The 27,831-nt window shown below is 36.6% G+C and overlaps 3 protein-coding genes and 1 long non-coding RNA gene across 7 annotated transcripts in view; 1 reads left to right on the top strand and 3 right to left on the bottom strand.

Moving 5' to 3' along the window:
- Positions 1 to 18,552, top strand: part of Nop5 (nop5 ribonucleoprotein) — a 199,136-nt gene extending 180,584 nt beyond the window's left edge. The window contains exons 2-5 of one of the 2 annotated variants that reach the window (XM_076814079.1): positions 15,966 to 16,099; positions 16,270 to 16,346; positions 16,577 to 18,058; positions 18,143 to 18,375. In XM_076814079.1, the coding sequence (XP_076670194.1) occupies positions 16,055 to 16,099; positions 16,270 to 16,346; positions 16,577 to 18,058; position 18,143 (1,605 nt within the window). In that variant the 5' untranslated portion in view covers positions 15,966 to 16,054 and the 3' untranslated portion in view covers positions 18,144 to 18,375. Of the gene's footprint in view, positions 1 to 15,959; positions 16,100 to 16,269; positions 16,347 to 16,576; positions 18,059 to 18,135 lie in introns of those variants that run through there. The other variant, XM_076814078.1, reaches the window with a different exon arrangement.
- Adp (WD and tetratricopeptide repeats 1) lies at positions 56 to 10,942 on the bottom strand. Of its 3 annotated transcripts, none has more exons than XM_076814069.1 (14): positions 10,598 to 10,942; positions 10,377 to 10,493; positions 9,603 to 9,733; positions 8,196 to 8,307; positions 7,711 to 8,097; positions 7,519 to 7,618; positions 7,226 to 7,408; positions 6,833 to 6,939; positions 6,508 to 6,635; positions 6,307 to 6,387; positions 2,083 to 2,225; positions 1,794 to 1,938; positions 1,507 to 1,699; positions 56 to 418 (listed from the first exon to the last, which is right to left on the bottom strand). In XM_076814069.1, the coding sequence occupies exons 2-14, from the start codon at positions 10,440 to 10,442 to the stop codon at positions 215 to 217; spliced, it is 1,980 nt and encodes a 659-aa protein (XP_076670184.1). In that variant the 5' UTR covers positions 10,443 to 10,493; positions 10,598 to 10,942; the 3' UTR covers positions 56 to 214. The 3 variants fall into 3 exon arrangements, with proteins under 3 accessions (XP_076670184.1, XP_076670183.1, XP_076670185.1); XM_076814068.1 differs by having other exon boundaries at positions 10,602 to 10,942; XM_076814070.1 differs by having other exon boundaries at positions 7,226 to 7,405; positions 10,602 to 10,942.
- A 1,094-nt stretch (positions 18,553 to 19,646) lies between the features above and the next one.
- Positions 19,647 to 25,086, bottom strand: Fzr (fizzy and cell division cycle 20 related). The gene has a single exon (XM_076814095.1). The coding sequence runs from the start codon at positions 24,835 to 24,837 to the stop codon at positions 23,377 to 23,379; it is 1,461 nt and encodes a 486-aa protein (XP_076670210.1). The 5' UTR covers positions 24,838 to 25,086; the 3' UTR covers positions 19,647 to 23,376.
- A 1,478-nt stretch (positions 25,087 to 26,564) lies between these two features.
- LOC143369812 (uncharacterized) lies at positions 26,565 to 27,745 on the bottom strand. The gene is made up of 3 exons (XR_013085495.1): positions 27,574 to 27,745; positions 26,974 to 27,091; positions 26,565 to 26,886 (listed from the first exon to the last, which is right to left on the bottom strand). It is a non-coding gene; the product is annotated as an uncharacterized LOC143369812 (long non-coding RNA).
- Positions 27,746 to 27,831: the final 86 nt, after the last annotated feature.

The raw sequence follows: 27,831 nt of genomic DNA, 5'->3' as shown, positions 1-27,831 counted from the left end.
TTAAATGGAACTGTTTTCCATTTCTATTCAACACATTATTATTTTTTTCAAGTACTCTTTAGTATTTTATTTATAGGAAAGTCAACAACTACATGGAATTGATAAAAAAATAGATAATTGGAATTAAAACATCAATATTCTACAATACAACACTGAATAAGTCTTCAGTTACATAACTGCAATTTTATGCCATTCTCCGAACGGTTACCAAAATTTAACTTGGTCTACAATTTAATGGTTGCATAATTGAGTGATCATAGTTTTCATCGCTATCGTCATTAATTTGATCAACCTGAACAGAAAATGGGTAACCCATATCTATGAGCATTACCTCGAATGGATTTGTCTTCATACGCAGTTGATTTGCATGTGCAGCGTCTTCCAAATTTTGAATTTCTCTGTCATTTACACTGCCATCCTATGTTGCAGAAAAATTATATCGTAAAATTAATTACAATATTTTCTATATAATCCTAACAGTTTAATACGTTTAGAGGAAACATACAATAATATGGATCTATATTGATCATAGGAAAAAAATATGCGTGGAATGTATTATAGCCAATTAAGGGATTATACCTAGTCAGGCGGCCGAAGAGAGGCGAATATTTGTGAATTTTTTTTGAAGAAGCGGAACCGTATATTTTTATAAAACTTTTTGTGCTTTTAAGAGCAACATTTAAAGAACATTTGGTAATTTTTTCGTAGAAAAATATTTACGTTTATATTAAAGTAACAACCGACATCAAAGAAGCATTTTTAAAAAATGGTTTTGCGGTGAGCATTGCCATTCGGAACCAGATTATTTAAAATCAAAAAACAAAAAAGATTTCGTTAGTATATTAATGTATCCTCAGGGTTGACGGAGAGAATTTTCTGAAATATTAATTTAAAACAAAATGGCGGCTATTTAAAGTTGAAATCCTGAAAAATCAGGATTTCAACCTGAAAAATCAGGATTTCACCTTAAATAGCCGCGATTTTGTTTTAAATTAATATTTCGGAGTATTCCCTCCGTCAATTGGAGGATACATTAATATACTAACGAAATCTTTTTTGTTTCTTCATTTTAGATAATCTGGTTCCGAATGGAAGTGCTTACCGCAAAACCAAATTTTTAAAAATGCTTGGATGTCGGTTGTTACATAATTATAAACGTAAATATTTTTGTACGAAAAAATTACCAAATGTTCTTTAAATGTTGCTTTAAAAGCGCAAAAAGTTTTGTAAAAATATACGCTTCCGCTTCTGCAAAAAAATTCACAAATATTCGCCTGTTTTCGGCCGCCTGACTAGGTATAACCCCTTAATTACAACAATCGCCACAAATTTCGAACATAAATATACTGCACAATTTCATACTTTAGTACTCCATCACTTTTAATAAATTATTAAAGGATTACAAAGTAAATATAAATGTGCCGGATAAATCTTAGTCTTGCCGAGCAAAGAATGTTATTCAACAAATAATAGTAATGCTGTTCGCCAAATAGTCATAATGCATACCTCAGGTAAAGGACTCCACAATCTAATTACTGGATCAATTCCACTAGTAGCTAATAAGCATGTGGATGGATGAGGTTGAAGACAATTTACAATATATTCGTCTCCCCTCAGTACGCGTATAATATTTGCGGTATTACGATCCCAAATGAAAAAGGAGCCATCATCTGATCCTGCCACAATATATTGACCATTGCTTAAAGAAAAATGTTGATAATTATCAATGTATTATAAATATATAAATATTCAAAATGATTTATAAAGCATTCTCCAAATATATGTATATTTACTTTCCAAAAAAGTTAGCTTCTTTTATATCAGTTGTAGTGTTACAGTGTCCACAGTATCTCATTTTGTAGTCAATTGTGTTGCGTCGCCACTCCTTTTCGTAGTCCGATATTTGTAACATTGATTGACTCACATCACTTTCTCTACCTGAATTATACAATAATATTAAAGAAACGCGATATTCAGAAATGTGTACGAAAAATAATTTCCGCGATGTTCCTCAAAGTAGCTTCAAGTTTACATAAAAAAAAATGTAAATTTAAGTCTTTAATAAAATGTTAGAAGACATACCACTATCTATAGCTTCCTGTATGTCCATGTTTAATGCTTTACACGCAGAATTAGATGTATAATTAGGAAATTTTTGTTGGAAGTTTTTAATCACTTCGTTAGCTTCGGCTGATCGATGTAAATCAAAAAGACAACGTGCCAACCTATAAATACACATGTAATATAACATACATCAGTAATGTATCTATCCTAAGCTTCGGACCTTTAAGCCCCTCCTCCCCCACCACTCAGTTCCCATGCGCGTGAGTGGTAAATAATTGATGCACATAAACAGGAGGGACGTAAGAGGCCCTACCCGTGGACTGCTACACTTAGGCCCGGTGCAGACGAGCGGTTTGCGGCAGTTTGCCGTGCGCATTTTAGTAGAACACAAAGAGTGACCCAAAAATGAAGCCTTTTTTAGCCTCTTTTTGGCCCCACGATTTTGCAACTGAATTTTGTGCCAAATCATACCTTATGATGAGACATCAATCACAACAAATTTTCGAGTTGAGGGGACAATTAGTTTTTGAGATATGGGAGGTCAAAGAAGTGAAAATTCGTTAACAAATTTGAACTTAGATTTTCAAAATTAACAAAAGAAAAATCAAAATCAAGAAATATAAGTGTCTGTGTAGTGGGTGCTTTTTTTAAATATATTGCCCACCATGTTGAATCGGCCATTGTGAATTTTGAAAATCTAAGTTCAAATTCATTGTTAGCAGTCAGCAAAACTCACAATGGCCGATTCAATATGGTGGACGATATTAAAAAAAGCACCCACTACACAGTCATTAATATTTCTTGATTTTCATTTTTTTTTCGTGAATTTTGAAAAACTAAGTTCAAATTCGTTATTAGCAGTTAGCAATACCCCTGGAAATAATTGTTTAAATTATCGGACTGACATAAAAGTCCGTACATCGAAGCGTATGGGCTGTAGCGTTAACGAATTTTCACTTCTTTGACCTCCCATATCCCAGAAAGTAATTGTCACCTCAACTTGAAAATTTCGTGTGATTGATGTCTCATCATAAGGTCTCGTTTCGCACAAAATTCAGTTCCAAAATCGTGGGTCCAAAAAGAGGCTATTTTTGGGTCACTCTTTATACAAAGCAGTTCACACGGGACGCAAAGTTTTGCGGCTACTAGGCGGTATGTTTGCGTTCGTTTTGACGAACGTACGTATTGCTTCACCGCGAATGAACGCAGCAGCATCCCACTCATCTGCACCGGGTCATAGTGTTCCTCGGTTATAGCTTCGTTTTCCACTCCCATTTCACTTTTTTCTTCCTTATTCAATGCAAGCGACCCTTCAACCACGCGCAATCTGCTCGCACACAACCAAGAGCGGTAAGGATTGTATAGAGGCTGACTAATCCACTAATGAAAGCCTGAAGTTTTATATTTCTCATAAATCTTCGTAACAGTGTTAACAATAAATAGGGATGCATGGGATGTATATTCATTGGATAAACCTTGCCCAGCTATTAATAGCAAAGTCCTCACGAAAATCTAATGCAAAAATATAAAAATTGAATTTTTCATTAGTATTGGTATGTATTCAAAGCGCGAGACAAGGGTGAATAATACTCTTTTCGGCAGAATTGGTCGCCTAGAAAAGCTTGACCAACTTGAAACGCTATTTCCCCAAATCCTATACCATTTAACGTGTTAATCGCTGAACGTGGGTTCCATGCTGTTGCTTCATCTCATTCAGTGCCGGGGTATTCTATTCACACCTGTCGCCGATCGATTTGAGCGAGGGCAGAGTCAAGCATAAGTTAAAGAGATGCTATATATGCTATTTACATAATTTATACTTGTGCGAGCAGACCGATGCTAACGAAACTATAACTGGAGCTGATTCATTATAACATTCACAGATCATTGTTGATAATATAATTTGAATTTCGACCGTAAAAATTGTTGTAATTAGAAGAGATGATTTCGGCGCACTGGTTTGGTCTATTAAATAATTAAATAAAAGCTATTTTGCAATTTTGAGAATTTTTACCAAATTTCAACGTTTCGGTCAATGATTATGGACTCAAGGAAAGTTAGATAAAATGAAAAAAATACTGCAGATGCTTTTATACAAAAAATTTTCTTTTAAACAAATATCACGTTCATTGCTGGGAACGTGCGACGCACGAGTCGGTTAACCGGTAGCGATGGGCGTAATACCAGTCTTTCTCATGAGTTTCAAGTAGTTCGATACCCAAAGTACTCGTTTGGAAGGTTCGATAAGTATCGAAATTGTAAGTACTTGGTGTCGACATTTGATACCAGTAGGAGCTAAAATGAGTACTGAGTGGAATTGGTACAACGGGAACAGTAAAGTATCGATACTATTCGAACCGGAATCAAGCATGCATAGGTATCGAAACCGTAATGAGCACTTTAGGTATCGAATGGAATCGATTCCCAAATGACATCTACAAAAGTCTCGGTCCTTTAAACTCGACTGCGTTTGGGTCCGACGTTGAGCATACAAAGTCTCGCAATAAGGGACCCCCTGAATAGTTGGTCAAGGAAAGAGAATGAATATAACGAGAGAAAGCGAAATAGACGTACTGGGTGATCCTCTCGCGACGCTAGTCAAAGAAAGTGGTGCCCGGCACCACGTGCCGAAAACAAGGCCCCTCGTAGTGGTTAGTATACCTACCATTAAGAAGTGTGAAATCTTTCAGATCCGCATTTCTCATCAGATCTCTGCGAAAACGACGCCAATCGATACCTTATGTTTCTCTGATGAAAATAACACCAAGAACGACGTAATTCGGACCATAATGAAGAAAATTACTTGAAAAATTGATTACTATAATCTCCACTTGACTTCGTTAAAAATATTCCGATTTACATGATGTTTGGTATAATTTTCATTGGAACAACATAAGGAATCCACCGGTATCACTTCCATATCGATACGATGAAGAATAAAGAATTTCTTAATGTGCTGAAATGAGTATATCACCCTCGATTCGCTGCGGTCGATCGAGAATTCATATCTGTTTAAGAAAAACTGCATTCTTTGTTCTTTATCGTATCGATATGCAAGATGGATTTCTTATGTTTTTCCAATATTGTACGAAATTTCATGTAAATCGAACTATATTTAACGAACTTAGTGTGAAATTATATAAATCAATTTTTCATTTAAGTTCCTTCATTATGCTCCGAATTACCTCGTTCTTGGTGTTAGTTTCATCGGCGAAACAAAAGGAATCGATTGGCGTCGTTTTCGCAGAGGTCTGATGAGAAATGCGGAACTGAAAGATTTCTCACTTCTTAATGGGTATTCCAACCATTTCAGGGTTCGAAAGTCGCAACACTCGGAGAGGCATCGTTGTCCTCGCCATCTGGATGCCGTGCGGCATCTCGTCCGACCCGAAGGCAGTCGAGTTTAAACGACCGAGACTTTTGTAGGTATCATTTGGGAAACGATTCTTTCCAAGTACTCATTCCTGTTTCGATACCTATGGATGCTTGTTTCGGGTTCGAATAGTATCGATACCAAGTCCAGCCAAGATGTTGATACCTACAAAAGATCGGACCTTTTGAGTAGGTATCATTTATGTATCGATACCTTCTGATACCTACGGTACTGGAGATGCCATGATACTTCACCGTTAGGTATCGATACTGCTTGAGCGGTATCACGCCCATCACTATTAACCGGTGACTGAGGTAAACAGTAGACAAAAGGCAAGAACATCTAGATCAGGGCTGTGCAACCCGCGGCCCGTTCCCCGACTTGCCTACTCTCCCGGGCCGCAGAAGAACGACCCCCACCATACTCTTTTATCTCCTACAGTGTACGCCGTACCTAAATATGACCGCACTCGTAGGAGTAAAAGGAAGGGACACGGAGTGGCGGTTAATCTGCTGATGGGGGAACCGGCTCACTGGTAGTGGGGACTGGGCGGCCCGCGGCGGCGAACAAGTTGCTCAGCCCTGATCTAGATGGTAAACCAGAGTGCGGCCTAACGATGCCAGAGCGGTAACCGTTAAAGATTATGAAATAAATTTAAAGGACGAAACTCCAAAGACTCACAACAATACTGCTGCCGCAGTATTTTTTCCTTTTATCTAACTTTCCTTGAGAATGGTCATAATCATTGACCGAAACGTTGGAATTTGGTAAAAATTCTCAAAATTGCAAAATAACTTTTATTTAATTATTTAATAGACCGAACCAGTGCGCTGGAATCGTCTCTTCTAATTAGAACAGATCACTGATACCTGAAATGTGCTTTCACATGTCCGGGCTCAAGGAGCAATGTTGCTTGACAGTCTTTAAGAGCAGCATATGTATCACCATCCCTAGAAATTAAATCCTTTATAGAAAAGGGATTTTCTTCTTCTTTAGACTTGTTTAGTTTCTTTATTACTCATATTTGTTTAATGTTAAGAACGGTAAATAAAATATTTGTAGGTTCATACCAAGTTCGTTTCATATATGCTGCAGCTCTATTAGCGTAAAGCACAGCTGCATTGGGACAGTAACTGATTGCTTTGTTATATAAAGTAATTGCTAAAGTATACTTATGTTGCTCGAAACTTTTATTAGCCTGAAAATATCAAAATAATGTACTCTTATTTATTGATATTTATTGCAAAAAGAATTGTAATTATAATTTGATTTAAATAAAGCAGGGATTAACTCAATGCTTAACAAAGTTTGTTGTCAACACACTTTAGTATTTAAACTCTTATACGCATAAGAATTGGTAATCCGAATATTTTTTAGAACAAAAAATTTTCCTACCTGACATTTTAACTCTTCGATATACGGTGACAGGACTTCATTGTTTATTTTAGTTAAATCTGTATTATTCTCATCATTCTTCTCCGTACAGCATCTTCCAAGGTCTCCTATGCAAATGTATTTTTATATAATTCGAATAAATTCTCTTTTATGTACAGTTGCAAAAGTAAATGATAATGTGTCCAAAGTGTGATAAAATAATACGCGAACTAAAAAAAAGAATCACTTTGTCTTTTATTTAAAATTGATTTCGTCATTCATTTAAATTTCGGCTTCACTTTTGTATACTATCTATTCCTCGGGAGATATGTGATAAACTTTTAAAGTTTAAAACTACGGGTTATACTTACAACGGGAAATAAAACGAATATTTACAATAATCTTGATAGTTACCTAAATAAGTGTTCATAGAATAACCAAAGCAAGTTTTCGAGTTTTTTGGATTGTTGATGTCAAATAAATATATTTGTTCGCCACCCATGTTAACAAGGAGCTCATTTCCATCAGCACTGAAGGTTAAATACGTTGTGTTGAGTTTCCTATTACTGTTACGCCGTCGAGAGTGCAGATGGCCTGCTTAATATCAAACATTAACAGTCTCTGTTAAAGCGGTCATGTAAATGTAAAAAAAGAGGAAGATAAGGGTAAAGGAGCCGCGTACGCTATCTCTGATCGTACGAACGAACCCGCGATAAAGTACTGTGCGCAACCCAATGGTACATTCTCATCTGGATCGCCTTCACCAGCTCTCTCCCAGTCACTGCGTTGAGAAGAGATAATAGGCACCTATTAATTAGAAAATTTTAATCCATTAAAAGAAATATTATAGGTGCGTTACAATAAAATTGTATCGACAATTTTATTACTTTACTAATTACCTGAGAAAGTTTAATCATTCTACGATCATACATTCGTATATAGGCATCATTGGCTCCAATGGCTATCAGTTCAGGTCTTTTCGGATTCACAGAAATAGATTTGGCTTCTGCGTATAGACCCATATGATTAAGAAGATTTATTAATACACTACTTGATTTGTTGCTTTTACAGGTATGTGGAGTGCGAACATCATATTGCAAAATAAGACCATCTTCTGCAGCACTCCAAAAGAGGAAAGGTATAGTAGATGCAGTGGCAATACGTTTGACACGGCCTATATGACAATTACATACAAGTATGGGTTCAAGAAGTGTAAGGTCGCAAACTCGTACTTTGCTATCCGCTGCACCTGATACCAATACACTATCATTGGACTTTGGCATAAACTAGAATCACACGTAAAATAAGAGAATTAAATCCTTCTATTAATACTATCTAACAGCAGATATTTCTTATTAAACTAAAAATAAACATATAAGAATACCTTAACAGAGAATATATTTCCATAATGGCCTGTACGAAGTACTAATTTTTTTTCATATCGAAATGGATCCCACAAAATGATGTTCCTATCGTCAGATGCCGAAGCAAGAATTCTGAAATTATACAATGTACAATTCACATACATTTATTAAACGGCTGTACTTCCTAAAGAGACCGGTGGCTAATCGAGATGAAACTTGGTGGGTATTACGAGGGGGTGTGGAAAGACCCCAAATATAAAAGTTTATCTTCGGCAATTAATGCGTTCAAAAGATACAGGAGTAATTGCGCATAAAAGGGTATACCTTACTGATTTTTTTTAATCACTTTACCACGGTCAGCCCTCTTAACAATAATTCTCTGTTGACTTATACCGAAACAACGCATTCCACTTTCCAACTCGTCCCGGGTATTAATATTGGTTGGGGCTAGATTAATGCGGAGGGCGTGCGCCCGCTCGCGGGCGCGTAAAGCATGGTACCGAACCGATGTGAGTTTGGCGATACTAAAAATGAGACTGCGGTTACAAAATTTCAAAAATTAAAAATAGTAGAACGGGCGGGTCCCCGGGTACGGGGGCCTGCACCAATGTCCAAAAAAATTAAAAAAAAAAAATTATCAATAATTTTTTATTAATATTTCGGAAACTAATAAATACCCGAAGCTACAAGTTGAGATTTAGGGTCCACACCCCCTCCCCCCAAACGTCATCTCGATCGGCCACCGGTCCCTTTCGGAATAATATCCATAAGTTTTTATTAATATTTTGGAAACTAATAAATACCCGAAGCTACAATTTCAAATTTAGGATCCACACTCCCTCCCCGCCCCTTCCCCCCAAACTTCAACTCGATCCGCCACCGGTCCCTTTCGGAATAATATCCATAATTTTTATTAAAATTTCGGAAACTAATAAATACCCGACGCTACAAGTTGAGATTTAGGGTCCACACCCCCTCCCCCCAAACCTCATCTCCATCGGCCGCCGGTCCCTTTCGGAATAATATCCATAATTTTTATTAAAATTTCGGAAACTAATAAATACCCGAAGCTCCAATTTTAGATTTAGGATCCACACCCCCTCCCTCGCCCCTCCCCGCAAACCTCATCTCGATCCGCCGCCGGTCCCTTTCGAAATAATATCCATAATTTTTTATTAAAATTTCGGAAACTAATAAATGCCCGAAGCTACAATTTTAGATTTAGGATCCACACCCCCTCCCCCTAAACCTCGTCTTGATCCGCCACCGGTCCCTTTTGGAATAATATCCATAAGTTTTTATGAATATTTTGGAAACTAATAAATACCCGAAGCTACAATTTTAGATTTAGGATCCACACCCCCTCCCCCCAAACCTCATCTCCATCGGTCACCGGTCCCTTTCGGAATAATATCCATAGTACTCACTGTCCACTTTCATTCCACTCTAAACAATTAACGCATCCTGTGTGACCCACTAATTCCTTCTCCAGTCCTAATCTTGATATCAAATTTTCCGTAACATGTAATCTTTGAGACACAGCATGTGCTACAGAATCCTAAATAAAACATTTTAAAGGTAATATCTAAATATATTAACCGAGCTCCGTTACACGGTGATGTTAATGCAACATAATTTATACCGGGTGTTCACGAAACGGTGGGACATTCTTCCACAATTGGTTCTACTTACCAAAGTAATAAAAAAAAGTTGATATGCGAGTACGGCCTTGATGCTTAGTTCCAAGCACTTTTATATTTCACAAAAAACAACATCGGTACCAAACACCTGTTAAAGTGGCATTTGCTAAAGCCTAGCTGTGTTTCCATGGATCAATACATTGATTATCACTTCATCTTTTTTTAAAGGCAAGAAGGATATAATATATTGGGCCAACTGACAAACACGCTTGTCAGCCGGTTGCCCTTTAATAGCCATTCCAGGCCTGTGTTTTATGGAATATAAAATTGCTTATAACGGCGAAACTAAGTAGTGTGGGCTATATGCATGTACAATCTGTTTTTATTATTTTAGTGAACAGAGCTAAGTTTTTAAAAATTTCCGACATTTTTATAAACACCCTGTATACACATACATAGAAACAGCATTTATGAAGAATAATAGTAAAATTTAGTAATGTTTAGAAATATGTAATGCGGACACTTTAAATAATATAAATTGCATGCTACGCTCTAACATACCCGTATCTCACGTTGCCGTACCAAATCCAAAACTCTATAATCTTTATCATGTATGTTAGGAAGCATTTTTGTTTGTTTTATAAATCGCTTTACCGTAACGAAAAAGTGAAGTATCTCCTGAAAATAAGAAGAGAATGTATATAATCGCTTTCATTGAGCGTGTGTCAGAAAATGTTCTTTTCAAGGGAAGAAGTAAATATAACCATCATGTGCGAAATAACTTACCTACGATACTTTATATGTCACTGATTATGCAGATAATAATAATATAGTAATAATGCAAAAATATTTTGTAAGAAAGTTTAGTAATAGTTAATTTGTAATCGACATGTTGTAGTACACTTCAAAGAGATGGATAAACTATGTACTTCTTGCGAATATATCGCAGAAACGTTACTGAGATGTATGTATTCACTTAACTGCTGCCGTTTTACACAGTATCGGGAAGTTATTACAACTTTTGCGCATTACCATATTCTACCGTTTACTTCGTTAAAAAATATAATATCGCATCTTTATTTCATCAACATATGACACAAATCTCACACTCACTTACCTTCCGATGGTACACAGATAAATAATAGTGCCTTGTAGATAGGTATCTCTCCGAGGTTTAGTGAGACATTTTCCAGCACCGCCGGTAACATGTGGTTTGAAGTAAAACAAGGGCGGGAAATCTCTGATTTATTTGAATTTATTTATACATAGCTTATTGTTAGATGAGACACTCATTGTTAACGCATTGTTAGTATTTTGTGTTTACTAATAATGCATTTAATAAAATTTTATATAATCTAATGGGAACTGTTAGAGTGAAAATGAATCTCGGACAGATCACATCGATGGCTTACTAAGTAGGGCCACCTCGGTTCTTTCGGCCCGCTTGAAAAATTCAAGCTACTTGATTTTATCCAAGCCGCCCGATTCTTTCAAGCCGCTCGGTTCATTCGGGTACTCGGCTCGGCTCGGTCGTTCAAGCCGAGTTAGGCTCCGGGTACTTGAACAGCTCTATGGCTTAGTGCACAAATATTGGATGTCCACTTTTTGTGAAATTTGTGTTCTTATATACATATATCTGAGTTTTTTATATGCAACAAATAGTTATTGTCTCCAAATTGCACGGCAATGTTTCCACAATATTTCAACAATATTGCAATGCAGCCTGCAACATTGCAATATTGTAGCGACGTTGTTGCAACGTTCCTGCAAGAAGTGTGCTATATGGAGATGAATGCGTGCTGAAAAGGCATTCCGTAGCGCTATTTACTTGCAGTATATGAATTTTGTTTATATTATTATATTCGCATTGGCGCTATTATCAGCAAAAAACTTAAAGTAATTTTGTTAAAATAGAAGTTAGAAATTCAAATTTCAAAGGAGTCGACTATGGTTTCCATAGTGTGTCTCGAGAGGCAGGAGTGAGGTTAGGGTTGGCAAATTTTCAATAAATGATCGGCAGTATATGTAGGTACCTACATACATACAATTTATAATCACATGTTCATAGTAACCAATAAACATTTACAATATAAGAACATTCAAACATAATGACTGTTGCAACCAAATGTACACATTCCATAAATTGAATTAACGCGCGCAAACTAAATGCGCGGGCGTTCATACCCATGCATATGCACAAACACATCCTTGTAAGCCACTTGCCCATGGATCGGCGGGCTTCAGCTACGCTGATGGAGGGGGAAACACCTACAGGAGCGGTGGTAATGGGTGCGTTCAGCTCAACCAACTGTTGGCCCCATAGCATATATAGACGCAGCACACGCCATGGGGCTGAGGGGGAGTTGCAAGGTTCGCGGTAAGGGGATGGTGATACAGGCAAATCGGGTAACTCCGTTCCTCCTCGGTGCTATTCGGAAATACAATGACGTTATATATCTATGAAGGATACTTAGTCGAAAAGGTTAGGTATACTTATACATACATTAAAAATTCCGTATATCATGTAGTAGGTTATATATATTTAACAAAATTAGTAAATAGAATGAAGCTTTTTTTAAATAAAATCGTATTTATAGATATTTGCAATAATAGTTATATTTTTAAAGATTTTGTAAGCTTAAAAAGAATATAATGAAAATTGCTGATATAAATTCATGCATACATAAACATAATTAATATGCATAAATAATTATATAGTAAAATAGTATATATATATATATATATCATTATTTATATTTTCTTTCTCCAACTGTTCGTAGTTTTTATTTTTCCTGCGATGTGCACAACCGCTTACTACGTAATAAGTCATTGTTACACTCAGTTAATGTATGATTATTATATACCACGACCACTACGACAGCAACAGTGGTTATGTTTCGAACACAGCCATTAACAGCCATTAATGCTGAATCGACACGAACCGAATGCATCCGAAGCTAACCACCGAATTGCCTGTATGGTTTCTGCCTTTGCCCCTCCGATCTTATGTTCCCCTCGCCACCAGTCCTCTCTTCCGCTCTGTCTATATAAGTCTATGGTTGGCCCCAACCGTTTGCAACTGTTGGGAATTGATCGGTGAGCAGCCATCGTTCCGCTCAGTATGACGGAGTTTATCTCCGCTTAAAAAAATGGCGACCTCTCACTGAACGTGTTTGCCATGAAGTAAGACTCTTATGGTGTTGGCAAGTGAGCAATTGAGCAGCAGCGTTCAGTGAAAGATCAGTAAGCGCAAGTGAGCGGTTGGCCAACAGTTGGTTACGCTGAACTTACCTGTTACGTATTTTAGCGGTGAATTTAAGATCAGAACGCGGGTTGGTGCCCGTGGAGCGCTGAACCGCTCTGCTTGTCAGTAGTGTTGGCTAGAACCGTGATTTGTGAATCACGAGTAGTGTTGGCTAGAACCGTGATTTGTGAATCACGAGTGATCCGATCACGTTTGTTCCCAATCACGGTGATTTTTCACAGTGATCCATGATTTTCGTGATCGCTTCTGATTGGTGCAGGCTGAACAGTGATTCGCGATTTTCGTGATCGCTTCTGATTGGTAGAGAGCATAAGTGCTCTTTGCACGCGCCACATAACCCCAATTTCTACTTTCGAAACATTCGCAAGTCCTCACTGATCTTATAGAATCTCAGTTGTATTTTTTGAACCAATGTAATCGTTCCTAATCTATTTAAATTAACGAATATTTCTTCACTTTAGTTAAAAAGTATAATGTATATGTGAATACTTTAGCCAATCAAATCAGTGCGCGCATGCATTGACTATTTATGAATGTATATTCTATATATTCGCCGAATTAGCACGCTTTGACTGTAACACAAGCTATATTGAAGTATTTTATGAAAAATAATTCAATCAAGATCAAGAATTACGATCACAGTAAACAATTCACTCAAGTTAAAAAAATCACAATCACGGTCGTGATTTAACTTCAATCACCACCGTGATTGCGATTCTGCGATCACTGTGATAAATCACTGTTAGTGATTTTGCACTCCATCCCTACTTGTCAGAGTGCGGGTGTTTTTAAAATAATTCTAAGTACTGTTGCGACTCCCGTCTAGTGGCATGTAGTATAAGCTTTAGGAGCGCGAAGTTCGGAATGAATCACACGAATGTGATAGGAAAGGGAGACAAAGTGAAGTTCGCACGAGGCCGAGGGATTCGAAAATAGTTAGATATCCTTCTAATAAGAGGACTTCAAGATTATAAATTAATCAATACTCACCTGGAAACGGTTGTTTGAAAAATGAACTTCACCTTCCTTCCTTCTCCTAGGTATGTAATTTCAGCGCAATGTTGTAAAACGCTTGATTCTAAAAATCGATAACTGTGAAGGAAATAGATCGACCAATGAGAATTTAATTAATAAATATTTTATTGGCTCTTAGATTTTAAGGACATCTTGTAAAGAACAAAAGATGTAAAAGCGTTTGCCTTTGAAAGCCACTTGAACCCCGAGAGCGAAAGTGTACGGACGTGCTATAGTAAATCTTATGAAATACTAATTTGTAGCGTTTAACTTCGTTTATTGTGTTCATTAAAGTTTTCCTAATTGCGTTCAAATTGTTTTATCATTTTATAATTTTTCCTTATTAATAATATTTGTCTAAAATATCCGCGTCCAAGGGGCAGAGTGCCTTCCCTGATAGCCAGATCTGGCAGCAGAATCTGACGTCAGAACTGCAGCAGTCTGTGTCCGCATTTGGCTGCGTTCTGATGTGCAGAGTCTGAGGTGCAGTGCCTGATGTCAGATGGACAGCAGATTTCGCCGTCTGCTAGGCACAGCACCAGCGCCATCTGAGGTCCAGAATTACCAAGCAATTGCCTACAGATGGCGCTGTTGCTGTGCCTAGCAGATGGTGAAATCTGCTGTCGATCTGCTGTCCATCTGACATCAGGCACTGCACCTCAGGCTCTGCACATCAGAACGCAGCCAAATGCGGACACAGATTGCTGCAGTTCTGACGTCGTCAGATTCTGCGCTCTCGTGCCAGACCCTGCTCCCAATCTGATGTCAGATTGGAGACAGATGGTTATCAGGGTTAGCACTCCACGGGCATCGTTCCTCGCCGAATTCCCTACGAAGATTCCGGAGGAACCAGCCGGCCACGCAACAGTACATAGAAATTTCTGAGTTAAACTGTGAAGTTTATTTAGACTGTTTAGACGGAGTCGGCGACGCCAAGATGCACCTGGTCCTCCCATGATCCTTGTTATCCAATCAGAACGATGATATCCTTCGAGCTTCGGCAGTGGGTTGTCCTCTATCCATCTCTCTGTCCTTGGCCCTTCCTTCACGCTTCTCTCCACTCTCGGTTGGTGATCGAGGCACGCTTTCCGAGTACATAGTTTACATATATATCTAAAGGGTAGGTAAGCGCAACCCTCAGGGTCAAGAAGACGTCGCCCGAACAAAGTTTATGACTTTATGACTTTCGGCCTTTTCCGACCAGAGTTTTTACCCGTACAGGGCACCGGCAATAATTGAAAGCGCGGACAGAAAACTAAGTAGTTTTATGAAACGAGCCGCTGCCCGCTCGACGAAACATGGCACGCAGATGTGTAAGGAAAAGTTAAGCTGTTTACTATCCTCGCCTGGCCTAACTGTAGTTTTGAAGGCTATTAAATGCAATCCCAGACTCTCGTACGCCTTCTGAATTCAGGCATCAGCTACCCGCATTGTAAGGACACGTTCAAAAACTAGCACGGAAAAACCCACGAGAAACACAACGCGCTCTACGCATTTATGAGTCTTGACCACGATGAGTCTTCAATCACGTTCAAGCGATAGGGCAACACACCCAATGATGCGTGAGACGCCACGATTGGAGCGAACCAACGCCAGCGCCAAGCGAGTGAAGCCGCGGCCAACCAGCGTCGACAACATATTTCCCGGTGACGCTGGTTGGCCGTGGTGTCGGTTCCCGTTGGCGCCACTTGGCTGGCTTGGCGCTGGCGTCAGTTCACGCACATATTACCACCGCTCCTGTAGGTGTTTCCCTCTCCATCACCGTAGCTTAAGCCCGCCGATCCCTGCACTCGCCTACTGCCAACACGCCGCCGGCCGCAGTGATGGCGTTAAGAACTACTGAACTACGTATATGAATTTCATACTTAAAGATTTTAGTTGGTGATATCAACTAGTACAACAAATGTTTATCAAATCTTTAATTTGATATTTTCACGTCCTATATATAATACGTGTCAAAATGTTAATATTATTTGAAACTCCGGCAGGATATGCCATTTTTAAGGTCAGTAATATCTCACGATTTTAATTGATACATAACCTAACAAAAGTTGCACGTGTTCATACTTAAAACTTTTACCTTTGTACGAACGATGTATACATTCCGGGGAAATTATATCTTAAGAGTTCTGCTGTTTACTACATCATTTGAAACGAAATCTAATTTTCTTGTAGTTACTTGATGAAAACAAATTAACGGAAGTGGATAACCTTTTCCGTGATTTTGAAACTCCCGAAGCAGCCAGTAAAATGTAAGTTAACATTTTTTATTTATAATTTTCTAACAGAAAATACGGTACTTTTGAAATCTTGAGTTACTCAAAGAATATTTGAGAATAAAAATAAATGAAAAATAAATACGTGGCTCGTTTAATACTTTTACCTTAATTTCGTACTGTAATATTGTATAAAGCCTAACTATCTATTATGATGTACATGGTTACATATAGATATTTGAGCTGAGCGTGCGTTTCTGTTACAGAATTAAATTAAAGCATTTTGAAAAATTCGCTGATACTACCGAAGCTCTTGCAGCTACTACAGCTGCGGTAGAAGGTAAACTCTGTAAATCACTGAAGAAGATCCTGAAGAAATATTGCGTTGAGCTACAAGAACAACTAGCTGTTGCCGATGCTAAGTTGGGTAATGCAATAAAGGATAAACTCAGCCTGTCTTGTGTCAGTAACACTGCTATACAAGAATTAATGAGATGTATTCGAAGTCAAATAGATGGTTTGCTGGCCGGACTTCCAAAGAAAGAAATGACCGCAATGGCATTAGGTTTAGCGCACAGTTTATCTAGATACAAACTTAAATTTTCACCTGATAAAATCGATACTATGATAATACAAGCTGTTTGTCTGCTAGACGATTTAGACAAGGAATTAAATAATTATGTTATGCGCTGCCGTGAATGGTATGGTTGGCATTTCCCCGAACTTGGGAAGATCATTACAGATAACATAGCTTTTGTGAAAACAGTAAAAGTCATTGGAACCAGAGAAAATACCATAAACTCAGATTTGTCGGATATATTGCCAGAAGATGTGGAAGAGAAAGTAAAAGAAGCTGCTCAAATATCTATGGGAACTGAAATCTCTGAAGACGATATCTTAAATATACAACATTTGTGTGACCAAGTTATTGAAATCTCTCAATACAGAGCACAGTTATATGATTATCTTAAGGCAAGGATGATGGCAATGGCACCAAATTTAACTGTACTCGTTGGGGAATTAGTGGGTGCCCGTTTGATTTCACATGCTGGCTCTTTAATCAATCTAGCTAAACATCCAGCATCTACTGTGCAAATACTTGGCGCAGAAAAGGCTTTATTCCGAGCATTGAAGACCAAAAAAGATACTCCGAAATACGGTTTAATTTATCACGCGCAGCTCGTTGGACAATCCTCAACAAAAAATAAAGGAAAGATGTCCAGAATGTTAGCAGCTAAAGCTGCATTAGCAACTAGAGTAGATGCGCTAGGAGAAGATGGAAATTTTAATCTTGGCGCTGAACATAAAGTGAAATTAGAAGCACGTTTGAGAATTTTAGAAGAAGGAAATCTTCGTAGAATTAGCGGAACGGGTAAAGCAAAAGCAAAGTTTGAGAAATACCATGTTAAAAGCGAACACATTCAGTACCCTACAGCTGTTGATACAACTCTCGCAAGTGGAAAAAGACGACATTCTGAAATCGAAGATAAGAAACCCTTGATTGAAGAAATTGCTGCGAAGCAAGATGAAGAAATACCTAAGAAAAAGAAAAAGCAACAAAGTACTCAAGATACAGAAGAACTAAATCTACAAGACGAAGATCCAGTAAAACAAGACCCAGAAACTGCAGCTGTATCGAAGAAGAAGAAGAAGAAGAAAGTTAAAGCAGAAATGGTGGAAGAGGACACAACTAAATCTGTTGTAAAGGAAGAAACGGTTGCAGAAAGTTCCGAAGCGATAGAGGGTTAGTTTTCAAGTTTTCTTTTTAAGTTCTGAGGCTTTGTTTAAAATAAATCATAAAAATGTTCTATATTTTTTGTTACAGAACAAAGAAAAAAGAAGAAGAAGAAGAAGGCTAAGCAGGAGGTAAAGGGTACAGAAGAGGTTCAGGTAAGTGAAGAAACTACACCTCCAACTACAGAAAGTAACGAAGAACTTGTAAGTGAAAAAAGGAAAAAGAAGAAAAAGAAATCCCAGGATGAATAAATTCGGTTAAGTATGTAATATACTTATAAAAGAATAATATTTTTAGATTATTTTCATTAAAGGTCAATTATTAAAAGAACTCATTTTTTTTACTCAAATTATTTAGTCCTTTTACGTTTTAAGTATTACTTTCTTTATATTTTAATAGTTTAAGATCGTACAACTTTAAGGAATATTTCTATGAAATTAGCTGCATACCTGTATATTTAAAAAAAAACTGTAATATTGGAATATAAATATTTTATGTGTAGAACAAGTAATTTTTATTTCTACAGTCTCGTTAAAATACATAGCTACAATAATAAAAGTAATATTTTATTTCACATAAAATTCATATCGCTTTTAACTCTTCTATTTGTCTTCAATTTGTCAACTAATTATAAGGAGAAATTACACGAGTGGATTTACCATTTTAATGAAAATTTTTTCTCATAAATATGGAACAAAAATTCCATAGCTCTATACCTCGAAACCGCAGAAACAAGACTTCTTCGCCTTGCATTTATGCTTCAAATAATTTACCTATACGGTAGCCAATGACATTGGAGCCCCTCCTAGGTAGGGTGCGCAAGGGAAGGGATTCAAATTCACTGCCTGTATCTCGGAGATGGGTAAAATTTTTATTTAAATAAAATTTCGAATAACGAATAAAAGTTACAAAAAAAATTGTCATTCGTTCGTTAACCTGAGTTAGCTTTATTCGACACGTGACGAATAATTTTTTTGAACTTTTTTTCGTTTTTCGAAATTTGATTTAAATAAAAATTGTGCCCATCTCTGCTGTATCTCTTATTGTTATTGAGCGTAGGTACTCCTTTTTGCATTTTTTTTTATAATAAACCTTCCTTCAAAATTACTTCTACTAATTACTATATTACATTTATAAAAGTCACTATTTACTATTTACAAATAGAGTGACCTTGTTGAAAGTTCTTATAGTTAATGAAATACTATGAATGTAACAAAACGATAGTTCATAATATAATCAATTATGATAATGATATTTTGTTACTATATTTACTCGATGATTACAAGAATGTAATGATCCCTTAACTGCAGGTGACTCAAAACCAGTGACGCGCAGTGATCGAATCAGTGGCGAGTTTCTGTTACAGAAATGGTTCTAACTTATACAAATGAGGGAGACAGAAGACGGGAGCGAGTAAAAAAGCAAACTTTCTAACTACTCATAGCGTATTCGGACGGTTGCACTGGTGCGCGCCGAGTGTGAACTTTTTCGCTTCAGATTGGCTAAAACAGGCTAAAATTCGCACTCAGTGCGCACCAGTCCGAACACACTATTATACAGGTACCTGCACCTGAAGCCAACGGACGATGAAGAATCATCACTTGTTTTCTTTTATTTTTTTTTTATTTTAAGCATTTCAAGCCTTACATCTGCTTTACATTAAGCCCTGTTTCACACATTCACGGCACGGGACCGTTTACACGGTAAAAGGAACGAAGATCATATGAGATCTTTCACACTTGTCGACGCCGCATAGACGGCGGAAGACTTTTATATGATCGTCGCATTTTTTACCGTGAGAACGGTGCTGTGCCGTGTATGTGTGAAACGGGGCTAAGAATAACTCTATTACAATAATGGTTTCCTATATTAGAGTTTATACATTATGATTTATACATAGTTGTAGTTGATGTGTTACTTATACAGTTCTATTACATTGTTTGAGATAACTAAATATGTGTCTACAGGCTTCCGTGTTTGGGTTAGTAATTAAGGTCTCTCTCTGAAGGGGTAGTTGGCTTTTAAGTTTACTCAATTTATCAATCAAAATTAAGTCTGTTATATAGACTATTATACTGTCGTAGAAAGGACCAGTGGCGGATTTAACAGGGCGGCTGATGAGCAGTTGCCACCTGGGCCCCTGCTCTGAAGGTCCCACCAGGGCCCCATCCTTAAAAAGAATTATGATTTTATCCGAACTATAGTCTTTTTCTGTATTATTACACTGAGCACGTTTTCAGTAAACTACCGTTTTAGTTTCCCAAGAATGGGCCCAACGCAAAAGGCCCCCCTAGGGCCCTGTCTTAAAAAATATATTATGATTTTATCCAAGCACTTTTTTTCTATACTTTTCTGTACATTCACCCCGTTTTAGTAAACTATCTCATCATTTTCCCGAAAAATGGGCCCCTCAACGTTTGCCACCTGGGCCTTTTTTCATAAATCCGCCACTGGAGAGGGCACTGTCATAATAAGTGGTTCAGATCTTCTATTCCTTGTGTACATTCACTGTATACCTATTCTAGCTACAGATGCGGCTCTACATCTATTAAAAGTGACTATAAGTTCGCGCGAAAAATTACATTTGGCGAACCATGATGCGAGAGATCGGTTGTAATAGAATTAAAAAAATATTTTTTGCCTTTAATTAGACTTTGTTGAGTAAGTAAGCGGTTATTTTCGGCTTTATAAATCATTTTGAAAACACGAATCTGTAAACGGTCAAACTTTTGGCAAGATTGTCTGCCGCCTCGTTACTAGTTATCCCAATATGAGAAAGGATTTAAACAAACTGTATCAGCGACTTGGCGTTATTTACCAGAATTATTTACAAACGGTTTTTTTGAATTTTCATTACAGGCTCACAAAAAAGTTGAAAAACGACCTTTTCTATTTTTTTTGCTATTCCGACCAAGTGCATTTTTTCAAAACGATGACTCACGTCGCTTAGCAAACTAATCCTTCTAGCTTCTAAAAACAATTCAAGTCGTTTGGATTAATTTTAAAAAAGTTATGCGATTTTAAAAAATGTACGATTATGGCTGTGAGCCACTGTATGTACGGAAATCTCAGCTCAAGAGTTATGTACCTAAATTGTTGACTGTTGCAGAATTTCATTGAAATCATATACTTGTCACTGAATAGCTGATTAAATATAGAATGTAAGGTATAGTAAAATCAACTTTATATTACTAGCAACTAACGTATAGAAATAATTGCCTACGTATGTAATATTATGAAGTAAACATTGAGTTGATAAAAAAGGTTCTCGGAAGGTTTCACTTAGGTATAATTATCGCTTGTAAAGAAACGTTTAATCAAATATATTTATTATATGAATACAAATAAAGATTGAGTAAAATATTGTTGACAGAAAATTAATTTCCTGCAGAAGATAACTTTAATGGAAAAGTACTAAAATGACTATTTTATATTGCATATAACGATAGAAAATAAGATTCCTTAATTAATATAAAGACTGTGACATGTCTGATGTGACATGCGAATTAAATGATATATCAACACAATTTTCATGTATTTAAATCAATTATGTAATTTTACACACAATTTCAAAACTTGTTTATACCAGAGCACTTGTATGTTACTAAATTAGATTTATAGTTTATACATCTCACAATTCGAAGTTATCAGTGTGTATCAATATAACAATAAAGTTTTGCTGATATCATATATCCTGAAATATTTAATTCGAGAACTTTTGTTATATAATCGTGAAAATTTCAGAGATGTAGCTTAATATATTATGTATTATGAAAATGATCCATTTATATATAATTATAATCATCTCAAGATAATTAATATAAGCAAAATATTATAGATATTGTGATAAATTATACTTCAAATATACAGTACAGAAAAGTAATGTATTTACGATACATTTTGTTGCGTACATTTAACGTTCTATAAACTAAGCATACTTACTCCAAACAGCTCATAGTCTTTAACTAACTTTTGTATTTGTAATAGCGTAACTATCGTAGCGATATTTAAAAAATATTAATGGTATTTAGAATTGCTGGTATTGTACGTATAATAATTAGTCTTTGAAGTATTATTATACAAAATATGGTACAAATACATTATGTTAGATATAAGTCTCTTATAAAACATCACATTATCTAATTTCAGTATATATTTATTCTTTTCTACACATACTTGAAAAGTATCTCTTATAGTCTTGGAAAATAGATTATGTATCTCTTCGAGAATCATACAATATAGATTTTAAACTCTAGTTCACTAGAACGCTCACAGTACTCTTATTAATTACTTTTTAAATTTCTTTTAGAACGCATAAGTAAATAAATCAATATATTATTTTTGTTTCTGTATAAATAAGTGAATTTATTTTAAATCATATTTCAATTTGTTTTGTACACTTACTGCAAGATATAAATTAATACAAGTCATTTAAAGGGAAAAGTATTCTGACACTTAAAAGAGAACTTCTTTTCATATAAGTCATACATGATAATATAATCATTTCAAAATTTAATCAGCCTATAAGTATCTAAGGACTAAACAATTTATAGTCTTACAAAACTATAATAATACACCCTCTAAAGGAATCGTACGTTTTGTAAATAGAAGTTGACATTAATACTCGAAATGCCAATTTTAGCTTCTCCATTTCGTTACATATTACTGTAAACAGTACGCAGCAGAAGTACATTATTAACTATTTAATAAATTTAGAAGTGATCAGTAACTTTTGTATAATTAGCATGATATAATAAAACAAAATATAAAAAAACATACATTTTACGTAAGAAATAAGCATTGTATTAATCAGAAATTCTATTACATTTCATAAGAATCATTTAGGAAACTTTAATGCATTGTATATAAAAATACTTGTATAAAAAAAATATGCAAAAATAATATTGCCTTAGGTTTCCTTACAAGGGCATATTTCATTTCTATAAGTAGTAACTTATTGCACGTAAGAGTTTATGGATTGTAGACTGTACACATATAAACTTAGTCTACAGACTGCAGCAATACATTCTTATTCGTACTGTGCTCGGATGGAAAGAAGTCGATCGAGAAACTCTAGGGTCCGAATAGTACATCCCTATTGGCCGGCGCGCGCGGGAGGGAGGAGCCAATGCGAGCGAAGAACCCCTCTTGCCCCTGTGCAATTTCAATCGACTTCTTTCCATCCGGGCACAGTAAATGTATGGATTTATGAAGTAGTATAGCTACGTATGTTGTACACATTATAATTTTCACGAATACTATATTCGTCCGCTGATTTCATATATAATATATATATTATATACATAAAAACTATCGTCCATCCGTATAAATTTATCGAATACTAGTAAAGAGATTTAGTACAGACTTGTTTTCCTTTTGACTACGCGCTTTACTGAACACATTCCAAAAACGCAAAGTTTCGTCACCAGCCCCTGTTACAATAGCTTCGCCGTCCGGTGACATAGCTAGATACAAAACTCTATAAGAATGTCCCGTTAGTTTCGCGACTTGCGTCAGACTGGGATACTTCCAGACCAGAATCTGATTCTGGGAATAGCCGTGCGTACTGACTAGTTCCGAACTATGCTTACTCCAGGCCAAATTACAGACTTGGGAGCCAGTGTCGATACACTGCATTGGTTGGCCAGTTAGCGTGTTCCAGAATCTGATGCATCTATCTGCTGTACCGCCGCCGGAGGCCAGCAAGCCATGATGATGTGGAGACCACGCGATGGCTTTAACAGCTGCTAGATGCTCTGTGTAAGTCTGTATCGGCGACAGGGAATGTAAGTTCCACACGTACAGTCTATTGTCATTTCCGCCAGACGCCAAGTATTGATTATCCGGAGACCATTTAAGTCCACAAACCTCTTGCCTATGAGCCCCCAGACGCCTTTCACTGACAACACAAGGAGTTCTAACATCTCTTTGTAATATCAACCTGTCTCTACTACCAGAGGACAAAACCTCGCCGTTCCAGGCTAGTGCTCCAACTCTGGCGCTGTGTCCTTGTAGCTTGCTTACTTGCTTACTCACAGCTACATCCCAGACTTGGATGTAGCCTAAGTGGGTGCCAACGGCGACTAAGTTCCCCCTTTCGTTCCAAGCGACCGATGTCACGCTATTGCCATCACTGGACAAGTCGCATAGTCTGGTCACTTGGCTGGTACAGGCAGACCACAAGTAGACGCAGCTACCTAGTCCAACGCTAAGGACATTCTGAGAAGACCAGTCAACAAGATTTAGGTAGAAGTCATCTTGCAATTCGGGAGCGTCCAGTACCTTAAAAGGTATTCTGGAAATTTTTCTGGTCGCTTTCCTTGGTGACCTTAGGAGTTTCTGGCTTTTGGCGCTCAATGGCGATAGGGAATAAGGCGAACTCTGATCGAGCAGCGTGTGGTCTTTTGTGGGCGTAGTGTATTTAAAGAGATTTTTGGTAACTAATGGTGATAATACTCTTCGCTCTTCGCACTGACCCTTCACATCTTCTATGCTCGCTCCGAGTAGTTCGTTTTTCAGAAGGCACGAATAAGCGATACCATCGCGACTACCTTCTCCATTTTCGCGAGTCTTTTTTGTGACTATCCCGTTCCGATTGTTCTCCGATATCATTGAGAATGTTGTTTGCCAATTATTGCCCGATCTTGTTGGTATAAATCGATCGAAGCTGTTATTCACCATTTTAGTCGGTGAGAAATATACCGATGAATGGAGTCCGGGACCTGCCAGATTATCTATATAGCTTTCGCTGTTTGACTTCAATAGCCGTTTCTCATATTCGTAGTGGAACATTTTTTTTTTGTGCTACGATCTTTCACAATCACATAATTATGCACCATACACACTTATTTATTCATCAGATCACTTAGATCACACATCCATTGTCATTTTTCTTGTTAAGCATTGCGTTAATAAGATCGAATAGATTACTACGCTAAGTCGCCATTCAACGTCAACTTGGAAAATTTTCGATACAGAAATAGTTAAGAAAGGGCGAGTGTGATTCTCCAATCGAAATGCTCGGTTCGAAGGGTTGGCTTTATCAACAGATGGGGAAACGTCTGCGTAAAGATGTACGTACGTTTCAACGGACTCCCATCTAGCGACGTAATTATGAACTTATACCGAAATACTATCCTGTAATATATTTTTGAAAACTATGCAGAAAATAAACAAAACCTTCATTTCTACATATATTAACAATACTTCTTAAAGATTTTCTTACATTCTGATTATTATATTAATCACAAATCTTTTACAAGAAATCAATAATCATACTAGAATAAAATTCTTTTAATAAACTCATAAATCAATCTTATTTTATTTTGTGTTAATATTTATACTTATGATAATAAAGTTTTATAACATTAGAGAAATTCTAATTATGTTTTAGGGATTCTATTCCAAAGTTAGTGTAAATTTATTCTAAAGGAACAGCAAGATGGATATTTTTATAACAACAGCAATAGAAACGAAGTTTTGTATTGTTAGCATTTAATAATAATGAACAAATCAATTTACAAGTTATAGATAAATAATTTTTTGGTTTCATCTTTTGAGACGTCTATGATGTCGCGATATGTTTGTAAATACTTATATCATACGTGTATGTATTGTTGCGATCCTCGCTCTTATGTATGTACGTATTAGGTCGCTGCAACGTTGCGGCAATGATCCTGCAACGTTACGGCAATGATCCTGCAACGTTACGGCAATGATCCTGCAACGTTACGGCAATGATCCTGCAACGTTACGGCAATGATCCTGCAACGTTACGGCAATGATCCTGCAACGTTACGGCAATGATCCTGCAACGTTACGGCAATGATCCTGCAACGTTACGGCAATGATCCTGCAACGTTTTAAGCAGTAGGGCCAAGAATTGAAATAACAGTATATGTATTTGCGAGGGACTCGCCGACACGATGTGTGCAGAATCGTAGTAGCTATATACATATATGTATTATATAGCTATATATATTATATAGCTTCTATGTGACGTTACCTTACCCCTTGGATCTTACGCAGAGAATTCTTCCCCAGGGGGATACGACCTGTAGCATCGTAGGATTCGTAATACGAATTTCGTATGCGAACAATTTACCGCCGTAGCTACAATCGCTGATTGAAAACATCAGGTGTGTTCCGTTTCGCGCATTGAGTGCATAGACTGCATAGTTAGTCGCGCATGCGTATTTGTCTCAATACGTACCCGCGCGCTAAATTGGAATCATTCGAGTAATACCACAGCCGACTCTAGTATGTACTAGCCGTGCTGAAGGCAAAATGACAACACCACGAGAGTCCGGTTTCGATATATCTAACCCAACCTACCGTATCAGCCTCCCAGCCTCTCACTACCCACTGGCCTCGCGGCTACACAGTCTCTCTCTACCGGCCTTTCGGTTTCCCGTCTATCTTTCAAATATTTATATTAATGTAGAACTGAAATCCTGTAATTACCAGAATCAGAGCAATAATGCAGGTGTTTTATTTATTTATATTAACCCTACAGATCCTTATTTCTGCGTGTAACACATTTATTTAATACAGTCTGTAGCATTTTTGGACATTTTGTTTTACATGTATTTTTTTTACAAATTTCACATATTCATTACTAATGCCACGGCGTTGGTGTGTTTCAAATTGCAAGGGAAATTATGATACTACTTTAAAAGATAATAATTACAATTCTATATGTTTATTCCTCAAGGAAGAGGAATTCCCGAAAAAATAAATGGTTGCTATTCCTCGTATAAATTGCACACCAACAAAATGTTCTGCCAGTTGTAGATGATTTCATTAAAATTTACATATGTGGTTATGGGTCCCATTCTGCTGCTAAAAAGTTAAATTGCAATATATATAGATTATTAATTGTGGAGGATAAAGGTAAAACTGTAGACAATGTATATCTTGATCACTTACAAAGAGGGGGCCTTTCTGTTCCCACTGAAGAAGTGATAACCTCATTTATTCATATGTAAGTATACAATAATGGAAGTCATAATAAATGATGGTAATTTGGAATCTCAACTTTTGCAATCTGAAAATCATAAACATATTTTATGTAAGTTAACATATTAGTATTCAATCATATATACATTATTTAGCATTTTCAGATACACGCATTTGTGGTCAAGCTTACCACAGTATTTTGTTTAAATTATTATCAATTTTTTCAAATATTTTATTAAACGATTATGTGAAAACCGTAAATAATAGCCAGTTGGAAATGCGTGCAGGCATCACTTCTAAAAATCGTAAATTAAAAACTTTCTATAAGAATTAGATTTTTAATAATTTTTTTTTAATTCGATTTTTCTTAAAACATCAATTTGATATATAAGGGTGGTGAGGAAATTTTCCACAATTATAATACTGTCCTCTAACACGATTTTATAATTAACTGCATAATTATTTCTTTCGATAGCTAATTATGCTAACCTCTTTTCCACGGGCACTTAACCTCTTTGGCTTCGTACCAATAATTTTGTCTGTTTCAGGTCTCTATTAATTCATATATACCTTTATCAATTTTTAAATCCTTCAATTTGGTTCAAAGATGGCTTTACCTTGTTTCACATTTATATTTTCTTGAAATCTCTGTAAATATTTCAAATATAATGCATCACAACACCAAACTATGCGGCATCCTCTACTATCCTAGTAGCTAGTAAAGGATGCCGAATGCTTAAGCATTTTCTTAAGAATACGTAGCGACCATGAATACCAGCCATAGCGCTCAGTGGCGCTGTGGTCCGCGCCACAGAACATTGTTTCATA

The sequence above is a fragment of the Andrena cerasifolii genome, chromosome 6 (genome assembly GCF_050908995.1).
Source record: "Andrena cerasifolii isolate SP2316 chromosome 6, iyAndCera1_principal, whole genome shotgun sequence".
Lineage (NCBI taxonomy): Eukaryota > Metazoa > Arthropoda > Insecta > Hymenoptera > Andrenidae > Andrena > Andrena cerasifolii.
This window is presented reverse-complemented; position numbering and strand designations above follow the sequence as displayed.